The sequence below is a fragment of the Micrasema longulum genome, unplaced genomic scaffold, assembly GCF_059751315.1.
Source record: "Micrasema longulum isolate JH-2025_06_02 unplaced genomic scaffold, ASM5975131v1 h1tg000015l, whole genome shotgun sequence".
NCBI classification, from domain to species: Eukaryota; Metazoa; Arthropoda; class Insecta; order Trichoptera; family Brachycentridae; genus Micrasema; species Micrasema longulum.
Window position 1 is genome coordinate 951903 of NW_028277223.1, and position 14754 is coordinate 966656.

At 31.2% G+C, this 14754-nt stretch overlaps 1 protein-coding gene across 2 annotated transcripts; it reads left to right on the forward strand.

Annotated features, from left to right (window-relative positions):
- The first annotated feature begins 289 nt into the window (after positions 1-289).
- On the forward strand, positions 290-14246 carry LOC148285675 (caspase-7-like). Of its 2 annotated transcripts, none has more exons than XM_088241881.1 (8): positions 290-656; positions 736-888; positions 5311-5442; positions 6671-6849; positions 9996-10446; positions 11264-11392; positions 11556-11728; positions 12974-14246. In XM_088241881.1, exons 2-8 carry the CDS (start codon positions 804-806, stop codon positions 13373-13375), a joined length of 1551 nt encoding a protein of 516 aa, XP_088098007.1. In that variant the 5' UTR covers positions 290-656; positions 736-803; the 3' UTR covers positions 13376-14246. The 2 variants fall into 2 exon arrangements, with proteins under 2 accessions (XP_088098007.1, XP_088097936.1); XM_088241810.1 differs by having other exon boundaries at positions 290-646; positions 12974-14244.
- Positions 14247-14754: the final 508 nt, after the last annotated feature.

Genomic DNA, 14754 nt, shown 5'->3' on the forward strand with positions numbered 1-14754 from the left:
GTAAATGGTCTCCTATACAATATTCTAGCCCAAGAACATATTTTAAATATAAATATTTCATTAACCGTATCGGGAATCGAATCCGAGAGTTCTTGCATGAAGGGTAGTTAACCCACGCTGACCATTTAACCATGAGACGGGCAATGATGATAATTCCTTTTTTTCCCCAATAAAATTTGGCCCATTTTTTCTTAAACAATAGTCAACCTATATTATTATCGATTTTTTTATAACCTAATCTAATTTACACTATAGATTTGATAACCATTCGTACAAATTTCGGTTAAGAATCAACATCTAAAAAAAAGTGGATTAAGAAACATAATTTCAAATGACAAATAAAAATTGTGCTAGTTTACCATTTTTATGACAAATTCAAAACTTTCTTTATATTAAATAAGATTAAAAGTAATAATTGCACTTAAACATTACACTAAAACAACAATTGCAAAATTCGAATCGCCATTAAAAAAAATGTATTTTATTTTGTGAAACCAACAATCGTAATAATAAACATATGACATATTAATAAACAATACATAAAGAAGAACAACAAATATCATGACCAATCAACGTACAGTTCGCTAGGAGTAAAAGGGAGTTGGATTGGAAAATAGGGAAGGACGAGAATAAGGAAGAAGAAGGAGTAAGTAAATGTAATGATACTTCAAAAATAAAACAAATATTCAAAATTTTGTAAGTACTGTAGTAATAATTGTTAATAATAACTTACAGGCTAATAATTCTAATCTCGGTCAGATCTTGTAAAGAAAAATCTAGAATTGTAAGTGACGTCAGCAAAAATGGATGATGTAAGACAAGGAACGTCAGGTAGAATTTCCACGTCACCTGGAATTGTGTATATGTTTTTCCACGAAACGATCCAAGGTAAAACATTTAAAATTTTATTTACGTATTCATATTGACTTATAAAATTGCTACGTATAATATATTTATTTAGTTTTAAAAAACATATCCTGTGCCTCGATGCTCAAAATACCCAGACTCTGTCAAATCAAATCATCAAAGTGCCGAGTATTTCAAATACCTGGGAGTATATAATACAGAAAATGTCAGCTTTCAAAAATAATTGGGTGTGTGACTAGGAGTAGCAGGCGCCACATTCAACAATATGAAGCCTGTCTGGAGATTGGATAATTATTATATGTATTACTCAGTGAAAACCAAATGCCACCTATATAACGCCTGCATAACACCTATTCTGCCCCACGGATGCGAATCATGGTACCTTACAAGGACCCAAAACAGCAAAAAACTGAGTTTTGAGTATAAGTGTCTCAGAAGAATCTTGGGTGAGCGGTGGTTTGACTTTGTGAGGAATGGAGTAATAAGATAACAGACGCAGCAAACTCCAGTGACAACTGTCATCAAGCGGAGGAGACCATATGCAACGGATGCCTCCTGATAGCTTAACTACGTTTACCTACTTGACAAGACATCAGGTTCTCGACGTCCTGGACGTCCACTGCTGACTGTTCGTCGGCAGTTTATGACAGAACTTCGAAACGAGAACCTGACTTGGGAGGACGCACAGGAGCTTGCAGCCGATAGAGATGCATGGAGGTTCTTTGTGGATACCATATGCTCCAACTAGGGAGCGGACATGGAATTATGATGATGAAAAAACATTTTCTTTCCTTTTTCCACATCCGCTCCTAAGTAGAGCATGTGTATTATATATTTTATATATTAATGACTTATCAATGTATAATTTTAAAGGGAAAATTATTATGTATGCCGACGACATCTTTTCTATAAAAATCAAACAGACGTATTAACAAACAATGACATAAACGAAGACCTTACTATATTGACTAAATGGACAAACACAAACTTACTTACACTTCATGAAAAAAAATGCAATATTATCCATTTTGAATCTAGAAAAAAATGTCACAAAGTAGATGCTTACATAAATAATGAACGACTTACTGAAATTGAACATGTATAATACTTAGGACTAACAATAGACAGACAATTGACATGGACAATTCATACCAACAATTTAATTAGCAAAGTAGTGACTTTATCGAGTCTATTTTTTAAAATCAAAAACTTTGTTCCAATAAAGGAAATTTTTTTAATGTATGAAGCCTATGTAAAAACTAAAATATGTTATATGCAACTACTATGGGGAACAGGAAATCAAAATGACATAAACAGACTACAAAGACAGCAAAATAAAATATTAAAGTTAGTATATGACCTTCCCTATCTAACAGCAACTAAAGAACTTTTTGAACAAACTAAACAATTAAATGTAACTGAACTCTTTAAACTAAAATCTTTAAAATTTATTCATAAATTAGCCACTGATGTAATTGTAGACGGAGAATTAAAACTTGAAAAAAACTGTAGTAAACATGAACACAATACGAGAATATCAGAAAAATATCATAATACAATATTTTAAAACGAGAAAAGGACAATCGAGACTTATAAACCATGGACTGAAATTATACAATAAACTACCAGACAAAACTAAACAAAAGACTCACACAACCTTTACAAAAGATGTTAAAAATATTATTATTAACAGTAGAATGTGAATTTTAAAAGTGAAAATATTTTGTTAAATGTATGTAGCCCGTGAGGGTTTATCAATAAAATTTAAATTAAAAAAAAAAAAAAAAAAAATTTAAAAAAGTGGAGCATATGGACATCACCAGACGCCTCCAGGAGACCCCATTGCCAGCCAGCACTCTCGCCTATTCCCGCTTTAATCACGCGTCCCTTAGTTTCGCCAAATAAAAAAAACATATTGAATATTCACATAAATATTATTCACGTCCATTTCTGTATTATATTTATTTCTGTATTATATTTATAAATATACACGTCCCTTTCTAAAAATTATTTTTGGGAACTCATAAAATACTTTAAATCCTTTAATTATCTTTTTTTTGAGCTGCAGTCGGCTTAACAAATTGTCTCCGGTTCTTGTTTAAAGACCGATGTTGAGTAAATCATCTAACAAAGAGGCAGTGAAGGAGTTTTATTCCAATTTGTTACGACAAAGAAGGAAAACATTTTCGAGAAGGGAATATGAATGTCTAGGCATTTACAGGGATGTGGTGATATGCCTGTGATTGGCTGGTTTAAGTGGCAACTTTACTCACTATGCAACATTCACCATTTTGCCTATATTTAATCATCCATATTTCCTCAATTCTTTCATCTGTTGACTTTTGTGTCAAGTTAACGGTTTTAGTTATCCCAGTCGGACTTGTTTCTTCCTGTTTACTAACAAGCTGATGAACCAACACACCCTATCGCCATCAGAGTTGGGAAAATTAGATTGAGGGTGACAGACAAATGGACTGTATTATTATTATTAATATAAATAACTTATGTAGAGCCATTTTCGTAATATAATACCTCAAAGGCGCTTTACAAAGCGATTAAATAAAAATAAAATTGTAATTTTAGCTTCTTTAATTTAAGAAAAACAATGTTCTTTGTCACTTGACTTTTTTTTCAAAACTCAAAATTCAAAACTTATAAAATTGCTTTTTATTCATTAAGTGTAAGTAAGTTTGTGTTTTTCCATTTGGAAAACATAGTTAGATCTTCGTTTATGTCACTGTCACTGTCACTGTGAAACTGTGAGAGTGAAGTGATGTTTCGGAAGAAACTTAAAACTCACTTGTTTTTTAAATCATTTGAATAAAATGTGTTATGTGCAACTATAATAGGGAACAGGAAATCAAAATAACATGGACAGACTACAAAGACAGCAAAAAAATATTTAAGTATATCACCTATCTAACAGTAACTTAAGAACTCCTTAAACAAACTAAATAATAAGCTGTAAATTAATTCTGTCAACTTAAATCCTTATTTATTGATTTGGTGTTTATTTTGTAGCACTCCATGTTATGAAAACTTATAATAAAATAAATCAAACACTGATTGTCACTAACACACTAACAAGGCTAAACAATTGTCACCAAATTTTTGGTTTTTATGTTAGTAAAAATAAAATAAAGTGTTCAGTAGACTCAAAACCGTTTGATTTCTTATACTGAAAGTATAAACTAAAATCCTTATTTGTAAATTAGCCACTGATGTAATTTTAGACGATGAACTTTAAAAAAAATTACTAAACATGGACACAATAGGAGAATATCAGAACAATATCATATCCAACATTCTAATACGACACAAGGTCAGCCGAGACAAACAAACCAGGGACTGAAATTATACTATGAACAACCAGACAAAACTAAACAAAAGACTCGGACAACCTCTACGAAAAATGTTTAAAATATTATTTTTTTTATAAACAAAAGAACATGAATTTAAAAAAGAAGTATTATTCTATTAAATTACGGGAATCCGTACGGGTTTATAAATAAATTTCAAATGAAACAAAGTTGTTCCCAATAATTTATTTTAATAAAAATGTATATGTTCAGCTCATTACCTTTCAGGCTTTGTACACTAATAACAGAAGGAATGTTGTAGACTCCATAGGAATTGTGCTCACTTTTAAAATCTTCCGTTCGCTTTTTTTATCAAGCACTTCACTTTTACTATTGCACAGATACCGGGATCGCATAGATGTTGATGAGATGTATGTTTAAGGCTGTTTATGGAACACTAGTTTTTTATTTGTCAGAAGTGTGTAGATTCAGGTATATAATAAAGACTTATCAGAGTAACACTTAACATAATTTGACTTGTTCACAGGACGGTAGGACAACAACAATATTTTGAATTAGGAAGGGTGTAGGTATGATCGGGATATTTACAGCCATATATGAGTTGCAAGTATAAATGTATTTAACAAAATGTTTTATATTTTATTTAACATTATTAAGGACAAAACTCCTAATCTTGAGCATATACTATTATGGATACAAAAATTTGACATAACACAACGTATTTGAGGCTGTGCGATCTTAAAATACCGAAAAATTGTTTTCTTCGCCTAGCTTGTTTTACTCGAAACACAGTGCAACCCCTTAAAACGAGTTTTCGATTTTTATACTTCTTTTTATACCAGTTATTTTATTCAAAAACGTTTTGATCCCAAAACAATGTTGAAGTTTGATTAAATTTAAAGTTAATGTTTTTTTTAGTTGGTAAACGTGATGAGTATATTTATTTGTTTTTGTGTAGTAAAATTTATGTTTCATTAATTTAACTTAGGTAGGTATTAATTTCTTCCTTGACCCTTCAAGTGCCAAGATTATCTTCTCAAAAACGTTTTATATTATAAGAATGTTAATACCGTTAAATAATATGTTATTGTTTAATATTATGTATTTTTTTTTTTAATTTCAGGTTATGAAACTCGAAAAGGAGCCAAATATGATATTGATAATTTAACTAGATGTTTTAAAAACCTAGGCTTCAAAGTACAAAAACCATACATAGACAATACGGCGGATGAAGTGAATCTAATATTAGATGATGGTACTATTTATTAATCAAACATATTATAATTTTTAAAGATAAATTAAAATATTTTCACTACACCCAACATGAAAAAAACCTGAATTTATTGTTTATTTTAAAGTGTCAATTTTAAAAAAAATAATACATAAATAGGTACGTACCAGGGGGGCGATTACAGGCTGTATATTAACTTACCCATTAAAGTCTCTTTATCTTCTGAGGTATTACGAATTCAGCTCTACCGACGTGTGTTTCCTGGAAGTTATAGTCGATAGACATCAGATTTCAGTAGCAATATTTCTAATAAGAAGTGTTGGCATAGCGCATGTGTATAGCATGCGAGTGCATGCAAGTTCTCATCGTTCTCTAACTACCAGCAGTTCACATATAATTACCGTCAATTTTGCTCTACCCTTCAAAATTAAATTAAAATGGTCTTTGAGAATTTATCTTATCTTCATTGTGAAGATATAGCTTCCGTTTTCTCTCAACTGTAATTGCCCCCTAGATCCATAACAAAAGGATGGTATTTATTGATGTTTGCCATACGTTTCATAGAAATGCTTGTGGCAATTCAAAATAATATTTTTTGTTATCATTTCATTGCCACACTGTACCCACCAGTCTGAAAATGCCTGTCAAAATGCAATGGCGTTTGCCGATCAGTTAAAGATATGGAAGAGTAAATACGTTTTCTTCTTCTTCCTGGTACTGTCCAAACTCATTGCCTAGGTAGGCTGTCGGGGCCGGCTTATCTCGTTCTTGGGCTGTGTATTCTTCGATTACGGGTATCACTTTTATCTAGGCCGTTTCTCTGCGGGATTTCGGAGCGTCAAGTTATCCTAGAGATCTTAGGCTTTTCTATAGATAGTTGCCGGGGTAGAAGAAATATTGATAATGAAATTATATTAGGCAAAAATGAAATTTAATGAAAAAAAACTTAACGATAGTGAAATTAACAATGTTTGATTATGTCTAAATGCTTGCAGACTGGCTGGATTTCCTCCCTAGGGAGTTGTTCATATTTAAATTTATTTCAACAGAGAGGGAAAACATTTTTGAGAAGGGAATATGGAAGTCTAGGAATTTACAGGGCTTATGACCTTATGATCATTGGCTGGTTTAAGAGCCAATGATCATAAGGTCATAAGCCCTGTAAATGCCTAGACTTCCATATTCCCTTCTCAAAAATGTTTTCCCTCTCTGTTGAAATAAATTTAAATATCATGAATTTATATTATTTTAGCTTCTAATGGAGATTTTGAAGAGTACCAATCATTAGTGGTTATAATAGTAAGCCATTTTTATAAAGTTGGCCAAATACTGACAAAAGAAGGAAAATATAGCGAGAATGTCGTCATAGAACATTTTATAGGAAACAAATGTAAAAGCCTTATACAAAAACCCAAATTGTTCTTTTTCCAGGTGAGTATACAACTAGCCCCATTATTTATGTATCGAGTTTAAGTTCACAAACAGTAAAACATATCAATATTTACACATCAATATTCATGTTATTTATTATGTTCTGTTTTGTACCGTCTTCAATATTTTTGTAAAACTGTATTTTTTTCTTATTCTTTAAATGTATTTACTGTATTATTATAACTATATAATATGTATATTGACGTATTTTTTTTTATTTTTTTATTAGCGAATTCTAAATTCCTAACACTTCTCAATTTTGACACCTATAATGTGCTTAATTAACAGCTAACATAAAAAAAAGAGAAATTTTTGTTTATTTGATAACTTTTATTTATAGTATACTTTAATAATATGCATGCTTTAAAATGTATAAGTCGTTAAATCTTTTAATTCCACCCTTTCCACACTTACATGAAAGCCAACGAACGAATTATTTTAAGAGATTTAATTGTTGTATTTATATAAACAGGTGACCAGGTTACAAATTCGAATTCTAAAAAGCGTCGAACCAGCAAATTTTATACAGAAAAATGATGTTGGATTTTTTAATGATTTCGTTGCTCTCTATGTAAAGCCGATTATTTTCAATGATTTTATCTTAATATGGGCTAAATGAAAAGATAAGGTAAAACGTGCTTCAAGAATAGCTCCAAAATTGCGCATCACATTAATTGAACAAAGGGAGATATTAAATTACATTCCCATAATTCCTAAGTCATGTAAATGTTAATTTAAAACATTTGAAAGCATTAAGGTGCATGTCATTTTCATGTCACCGAGCACATATGGAGTTTAGGTCTGTAAAAGGCATCTGATAGTCACAGGAATTTTAAATTGTCCGCAGTTTTAAATCAAATGCACAATATAAATAATTGCATTGTATACCCTATGTTTTCTTAAAATTAAATACTCATCTCAGATTTTTGTTCTGAAATTACGTAAGTTTGGTTAAATAAGATTCACATAAATATTCCACTAGAGAGTCCAAGTGTTTATTTTAGTAATTATAATCTGGCCTTTGATTAACCTAACAACAGGTCTAAGCCTGAAGTAACCTACCTTAATTGATATATTATTATTTTGGATAACTTATATTGCGCCATTTATAATCCATTTTATGTATCTACATGCAAAGTTTTCAAACCTTACAACAGATCCAAACCTGAAGTAACACGATCAGTCGATTTACCAACCTAACTTGATATAATCCATTTTATGCACCTACATGCAAGTTTTCATTTGAAGTTAATTTAAAAGTGCAATATTTTTAAGGAAACAACAAAATTACTAGTAAAAATGTTAATAAATAATTGTATTAAATAAAATCAATAACAGATTATTCTATGTCTAATGTATTCGAGATGTACCCGTCTCTTCGTCATGACACCAATTACGTTTACATGCAAATCCCACTATATATAATATATTGTATTTTTGAGTAGTGAGAAAATTGTCCAACTTCCAGTAAAAAAATTAAAAGTTTACACAAAATGTGTCAACAAATTTTTCTTCTTCTTCTTCTTCTTCTTCTTCGTTTTTTAAAGGCCTTTTAGTGAAAAGTGGTCAACAAATTGCCAAGATTATGTATTTACAAAAGATGGACATCACTCTATAGAAAAAAAAACAAATAATGACTTTACGCAGAAATTTATTTATATCTTTGCTTTCTGCATTGTATTTAGATAATGCAAAAAAATAAAATAAACAAATAAACCCAAAAAAAATCAATCGAAAAATATACATAACCACCAGTTTTGCAGAGTAGAAAGCATGAGAATTTCTCCAAAAAGTAGATATATTAATGTTATTCATTAAAACACATTTTGTGATAAATCAGTGAAAAAAAGAAAATTCAATTTGTAAATGAACTCGTAGCATTTTTATTTACTGTGCATCGCTGATTAAGATATGAGAAACAGGTATTGAAAAATAACAAAATACAAATTTAATTATAAAAAAGTTATATCTGTGAATTTTCATAAATATTTACATACAATTGAGGTACCGTTTTCCAAATCCACCTAGCTATATTTTTCCTTTACTTAGAAATTAAATTTTAAGAATTATAAAAACTAAATTAAAATATTACAATTAACAATAAACTAATTCACATCCTATTTTACTATATAAACTCAATTTCGCTCCTCGGATTTTATCATCAGACTTCAGAATAAATACAGCGACATTGTGTTGTCCGAGTCCAGGTGAATTTTTATTCTTGTATTTCGGCCATTTTGTGTTGATAAAGCGCGCAAAATACACGTTTCAACAAATAAATTGTGGACGTTAAACACCACATTAGGTTGAACAAGTATCAAATCGATATAGATTACCAAGATTTAAGCAGATGTAATCGATAATCAATTGTTGAGATGATTTTATCCCATTTATAATAAAAATAAGAAAGAGTAGGAAGCCTGTTTTGAAAAAATACAAGATTAGATTTAGTTTTCTGACCATCTTAAAGCGATAAGCAAGTGTAATAGATTTGAATTAATTGTTCTCACGTCTACATCGACGTTTCCATTCTTGACGATTACATTTTTCTGGATGAGCGATCACAGACAAAAATTTTCAAAATGGGATATCAAAGTGCCTTATCCAAAATATTTTTAACAAATGATCCGATTCCAACAGCTTTGTTGCCAGATTACGGGTCGATGTTTACCGACACTACAAAATATATTGTAGGAAATGTAAGTATTTGCGCGGTGCTTAAAAACGGGGCAAGATGAAATACATATATACGTTACAATACACGCCATCACCTTATACCTAGTTGATTACGAGAATTGTTTTCTTGGTAATTGTTAGACAATAATTGCATGTGTTTTACGAACGCGTAGGTTTTATATGTATGTGCAACTAGATTTTATGGTAAATGTGTCTGTATTTGCCGGTGAATGTAATTAGTGTCCTGACGAAGAGGCTGGTAGGTCTTAAAACCGGTAGATATAGAAAAATCAGTAAACTTTTTGAAGAGTAATTAGGCAAGTGGTTATATGCAATTATTTACTAGCATTCCATCTCTTTGAAGTAAATATCAACCTTGTACCTTTAAAGCTGGGTGAATAATGATGCAAGTCCCATTTTTTATTTAAAATGTTTTTTAGGAGTTTTAGAAATAACTCGTTTTTTCTCAGGTGTCTGCGGCTATCGAGATTGCAAATAAAGCACGGTCATCTCTCCGAACCGACGCCTCAGCTTTCGTGCCTCCATTCACATTACCAGCTGAAACAAACATTCTAGTATTTCGAAGTACCTACGAACAAGGACCTGATCACAGACCAAAAGAAAATGGATCTTGGGTGATACAAAGACTCGCAGAGAAGCTTGAACAACTAAACGGCACTGTAGAGTTGATGGAATTCCTACCGAGTCTGATCCACGAAATAAAATGCGATAGAACCGATCCATTGCGAGGACAAAACAAAAAGCTACCTGAAGTTACGAGTACTTTGATTGAACCTGTTTTTTTGAAGAACATACACCAAACAAATGATGATTTTCAAATTAACTACTATGCGAAGTATAAAGAAATTGGGAAAATGTATGTTTTCAATTACTCAACCGTTTGGGATGAAACAATACAAAGTTAGTTTAAATAATATTTTGATTACATCCAAATCATTGTGAATAAATACGGATTTAGCTAGTAGTGGTTTTATCAAGATTCAGGCTGATTTTTTAATAAAAAGAAGAAGTTTTTTGAAAATGATTAATAAAAATATGGGCCGTTCTTCGTTTGGGATTGTTACTTTTCATCGGCTGGTTTAAGTATTCACTTTACACACCATAGCATTTACCATTCTGCTTATCTTTGTACATCGAAATTAGTTAAAACATATCAGTATTATTACGTCTACATCACAGCTCATTATTTTAATAAAATTCAATAGATAGATAAAAATTCCTTTTTGTACCTAACAGTTTTAACAATATTGGTATAAAAAAATGCTTTATGTTTTTTGATAGATAAATATGAAACACAATGGATATTATTTTGATTCTTATCTTATATTTTATAGCTATCTACATTTATTTCAGCACATCAGCTAGATAAGTCAAGTATCTCGGAGTAATGGACTGAATACTTACTTTCAATGAACATATTGATAATATAATTAATAAATCCCTAAAACTTCTAGGTTTTATTAGCGAAACATCTAGTGACTTTACTTTACAAAAAAACAAACTTTGCCAGGTTTAGCATGTTATTTTAATAAAATCCGATAGATTTTTATGAATTTACCTTTTAGTACCTAACATTTTTACCAATATTATTATATCCTAATATTATTTATGACTTACAGAAAATGCCCCCAAACTAGGAGTATTTGGGTAAATCATAAGAACGACATTTATTTAATCTTTCAAATATATTTTTCTTAAATTAGTTTATGATCTACAGATTTTCTTCCAAGAGATGGTAGTCAAGTGGATGTAACAAAAATAAAAGAAAGATTTGAGAAAATTGGGTTTTCAGTAAAAATTTATGATGACAGATCAAGAAAAGACATATTTAAAATCATCAATGAAGGTACGAAGACTAAATTACAACTATTACTCTCCTAAATATAAAGTTTTAAGAAATTTAAAAACTCTCCTAAAAATATCTCCAAAAGAAATATCTCAATTCCATGTAAAAAAAAAAAAAAATATTTTCCACATAATCGAGAGTATTTAAATTTTTATGTTTTCAGAAAAGGGTTTTTATAACAATTATGCGTGTGTGGTAATTGCAGTACTGACTCATGGCATTAAAGGTAATCTAGGAACAGTTGACTCGCCTATTTCAGAAGCGGAACTATTTTCAAAGTTCTCTGAAACTGAACGACCAGACCTTATTGGGAAACCCAAGCTATTCTTTTTTCAGGTGATTATTTTTTTATTTACGTGTAACACGACTTCACTTAGAACCATGTAGATTACGAAATGATCACCGATTGACGATTAGTTATCGTATAATACAAAAAAACAGTCCACAGATTGAATACTCTATGGTTCAGGCAGTAACTGCCGTCAACAGTAGACGTCAAAGAATAGGAAAACCGATAAGAAGGTAATCGTGGTTAAGTCTTTCAAAAGGCTTCCATAGGATGTCACTTATTCAACTGAATAATTTCCGCTTATTTTTTTATATCCAGAGATTTCAGTGTTATCTAATTATTTTTTTTAACTAATTAAAAACTCAAAATGAAGATAGGTACAGGTTTCGGTAAATATATGAAGCTCACAAATCATTCAAATTTTAAACCACAGCATGTATTAAATCTAAATTTATTGCAAGAGACGGGAAATATTTTGAGAAGGGAATATGGAAGTTTAGGCATTTACAGGGCTTATGATCTGCTATTGGCTGGTTTAAGAGGCCACTTTACACACTGTGTAACATTCACCATTTTGCCTAGGTTTAAACATACACGTTTCTACAACTCTTTCATTTGTAGGCTTTTGTGAAATAAAATAGCTGAAACCTTTAGCATCTTTATCATGGAATGAATGTCCAGCTGAATCGATTCACTTAATTCAATTAAGATCTTAATAACTCTCTAGGGAGGAGATCCAGCCTACCTTGGACATACTCAAATCATTGTTGATGTATTTAGTCATTAATAATTAATTTCAATATCATTCCATTTCCGCTACCAAGTAGGTTCATGTCCATAAGGTATTTACAAAGTGCCTCTAGGCCTCTCTGCTGACTGCTTGTATGCCCCCTTTTAACTCAGGTTTGCGTCACTTAGTTCTGAAATTGACTGCCGACGAACAGTCAGTAGTGGACACCCAGAACGTCGAGAACTTGATGCCTTGTAAAAGTAAAGGTTCTCAGGAGATTTTTGCAGTTTATAGCCTAACCGACAAACCAAAAACCAGCAGTCGAAAAAATATCTACAACACAGAGAGGAACTGAAGCAATTTTTTTATTTTAATTCCCGCCTGTAGTGTATGAGATGAGTAATTGCAACAAGGAAATATAATGCCGGATACTAATTTCCAACAAGTATAAGTAAAACAAATGTAATTGTCAAAATACGAAAGGTTCTTTTTATTTTTGTACACAATAGTTTAGTCATCCATATAACTAAATGAAGAAATTTAATAGTTTAACGTTTTGTAGGTCTGTCGGGGAAACCAAACATCAGAAGTTGTCGGAACGAATCTGCCCGCTGCAGCAGCTTTACCGATTTTGAATGAAAATTCTCTTACGAGAGATGCAGATGCTAGCGCGATGAACCGAGACAAAAACGCTCCTCTTTTAGAAGAAGAAGACTATCTTGTTTTCCACAGTACATATCCAGGAGCTCAAGCGCATGTAGATTCACAATTTGGATCTTGGTTTTTTCAGGATTTTTGTGATATTCTTGAAAGTGAAAAAGGAGAGTTCTCACTAACGCGTGTTTTAGGCATGGTTCAAAATAAAGTTGCAAAACGCATATCATCGATTGATGGTCAATATTGTAAACAAATGCCAGTCATAAATAGTACATTAACAAAATCGGTAATGCTAAAAATTGAATAAAAAAAATCCGTAATCATCATTACTGTATTGCTGTCTGCACCCGATGGTGCATAGAGCACTGTATCAGTACATTAAATGCAGCGTTTATCGATCATCTGTTACACGAAGGTAAGGCACCAGTCCAGGAACATGAAGTATTAGAGTGTAGAATTACATTTCTTTTATTATTTATTCTTAAATGGTACACACATTATACATGAATGTCCTAATATTAACTTAGTTCTAATTATCATTGAACTTTATACTAATTATTAACATTTCTGAACTATATATACTCGTGTGTACATTGGAAAGTTATAATTAAAAAGATGGCAGAGAACAAAACGTTTTTAATTTTGAGAAAATCTTTTTAAAAAAAAAGGGTTCATGCAAAATCACCTACAACAACACAATCACCGAACCACTCACCAACCACCGCAGCAGCACATTATCCTATCAAACCACGACAAATTTGAAACAAACTCAATATATTACAAAACAAAGCTCCAAGACTAATTCCGAGAAGAAAGAAAACAGATACAGATGCCAAATAACTGAATTAAAGTACTTACACATTGTAAACAAAGAAAACCCTTCAATAAAATGATATTCGTTCAAAAAATCATTAACTCCTAATTTTGAAAAACCCAACAAAAACTTCTTTAATGCCAACCCAAATACGATTACTTTTTAAAAGCTAACTAATTATTTAAAAAATATATTAAATTCACTTCAACTCACTCCCCATTATGTACCTAAGAATTGTTTTTTTCTTTTATGTAACGGGAAACGTTAATGTAAATACATATATGCATTGAATGTATGTAAAAAATGTGTTTAATTGTAATTGTGTATATTTTTTATCACAATAGACTTTAAAAAAAAACAGTATTTTATATTGACTTTCCCAGAAACCTCATGCTTGAGGTAGGTAGGCGATCGCGCCAACCACTACACTACGAGGCGGACTTATTACAACTCGATTTCCTTATTTAGAGTTTTGAGACGAAATCACTGGTACAGGGTTTTGGTTAACTCAATACGTTAAATTATAATTAACGTACATACGCACATTTACTCGTATAATATCATCTGGTGCCCACAAACTGCCGCCTGCCTTGTCTAGCGGTTGCCAAAGCCTGTGTTTTCTGCGTCCCATCCCGTAATTCAGACATGAACCTCCGAAAACCTATCAGCGATCTACATCCTGGACTAGAAAATCTGGAGTCTTGTAAAATAGACTAATTAAACAAACTAGCAGGCAACATGCTTAACCTTGTGGTAGAACCAAAGTCGGTTCTAGAAGTTTTTCACTTAAAATGTATAACATTTTTGTCCGTAACTAGTTTTACAAAATATGATTATGTTATCATTTTTGTGTGTGTGGAATTATGATTTAA

Bases quoted from the DNA above. Each gene is read 5' to 3' on its own strand.
- LOC148285675 (XM_088241881.1), top strand. From the start codon at position 804: ATGGATGATGTAAGACAAGGAACGTCAGGTAGAATTTCCACGTCACCT. The intron at 889-5,310 runs GTAAAACATTTA...TTTTAATTTCAG, and splicing joins TTTCCACGAAACGATCCAAG to GTTATGAAACTCGAAAAGGA. The intron at 5,443-6,670 runs GTACTATTTATT...ATATTATTTTAG, and splicing joins GAATCTAATATTAGATGATG to CTTCTAATGGAGATTTTGAA.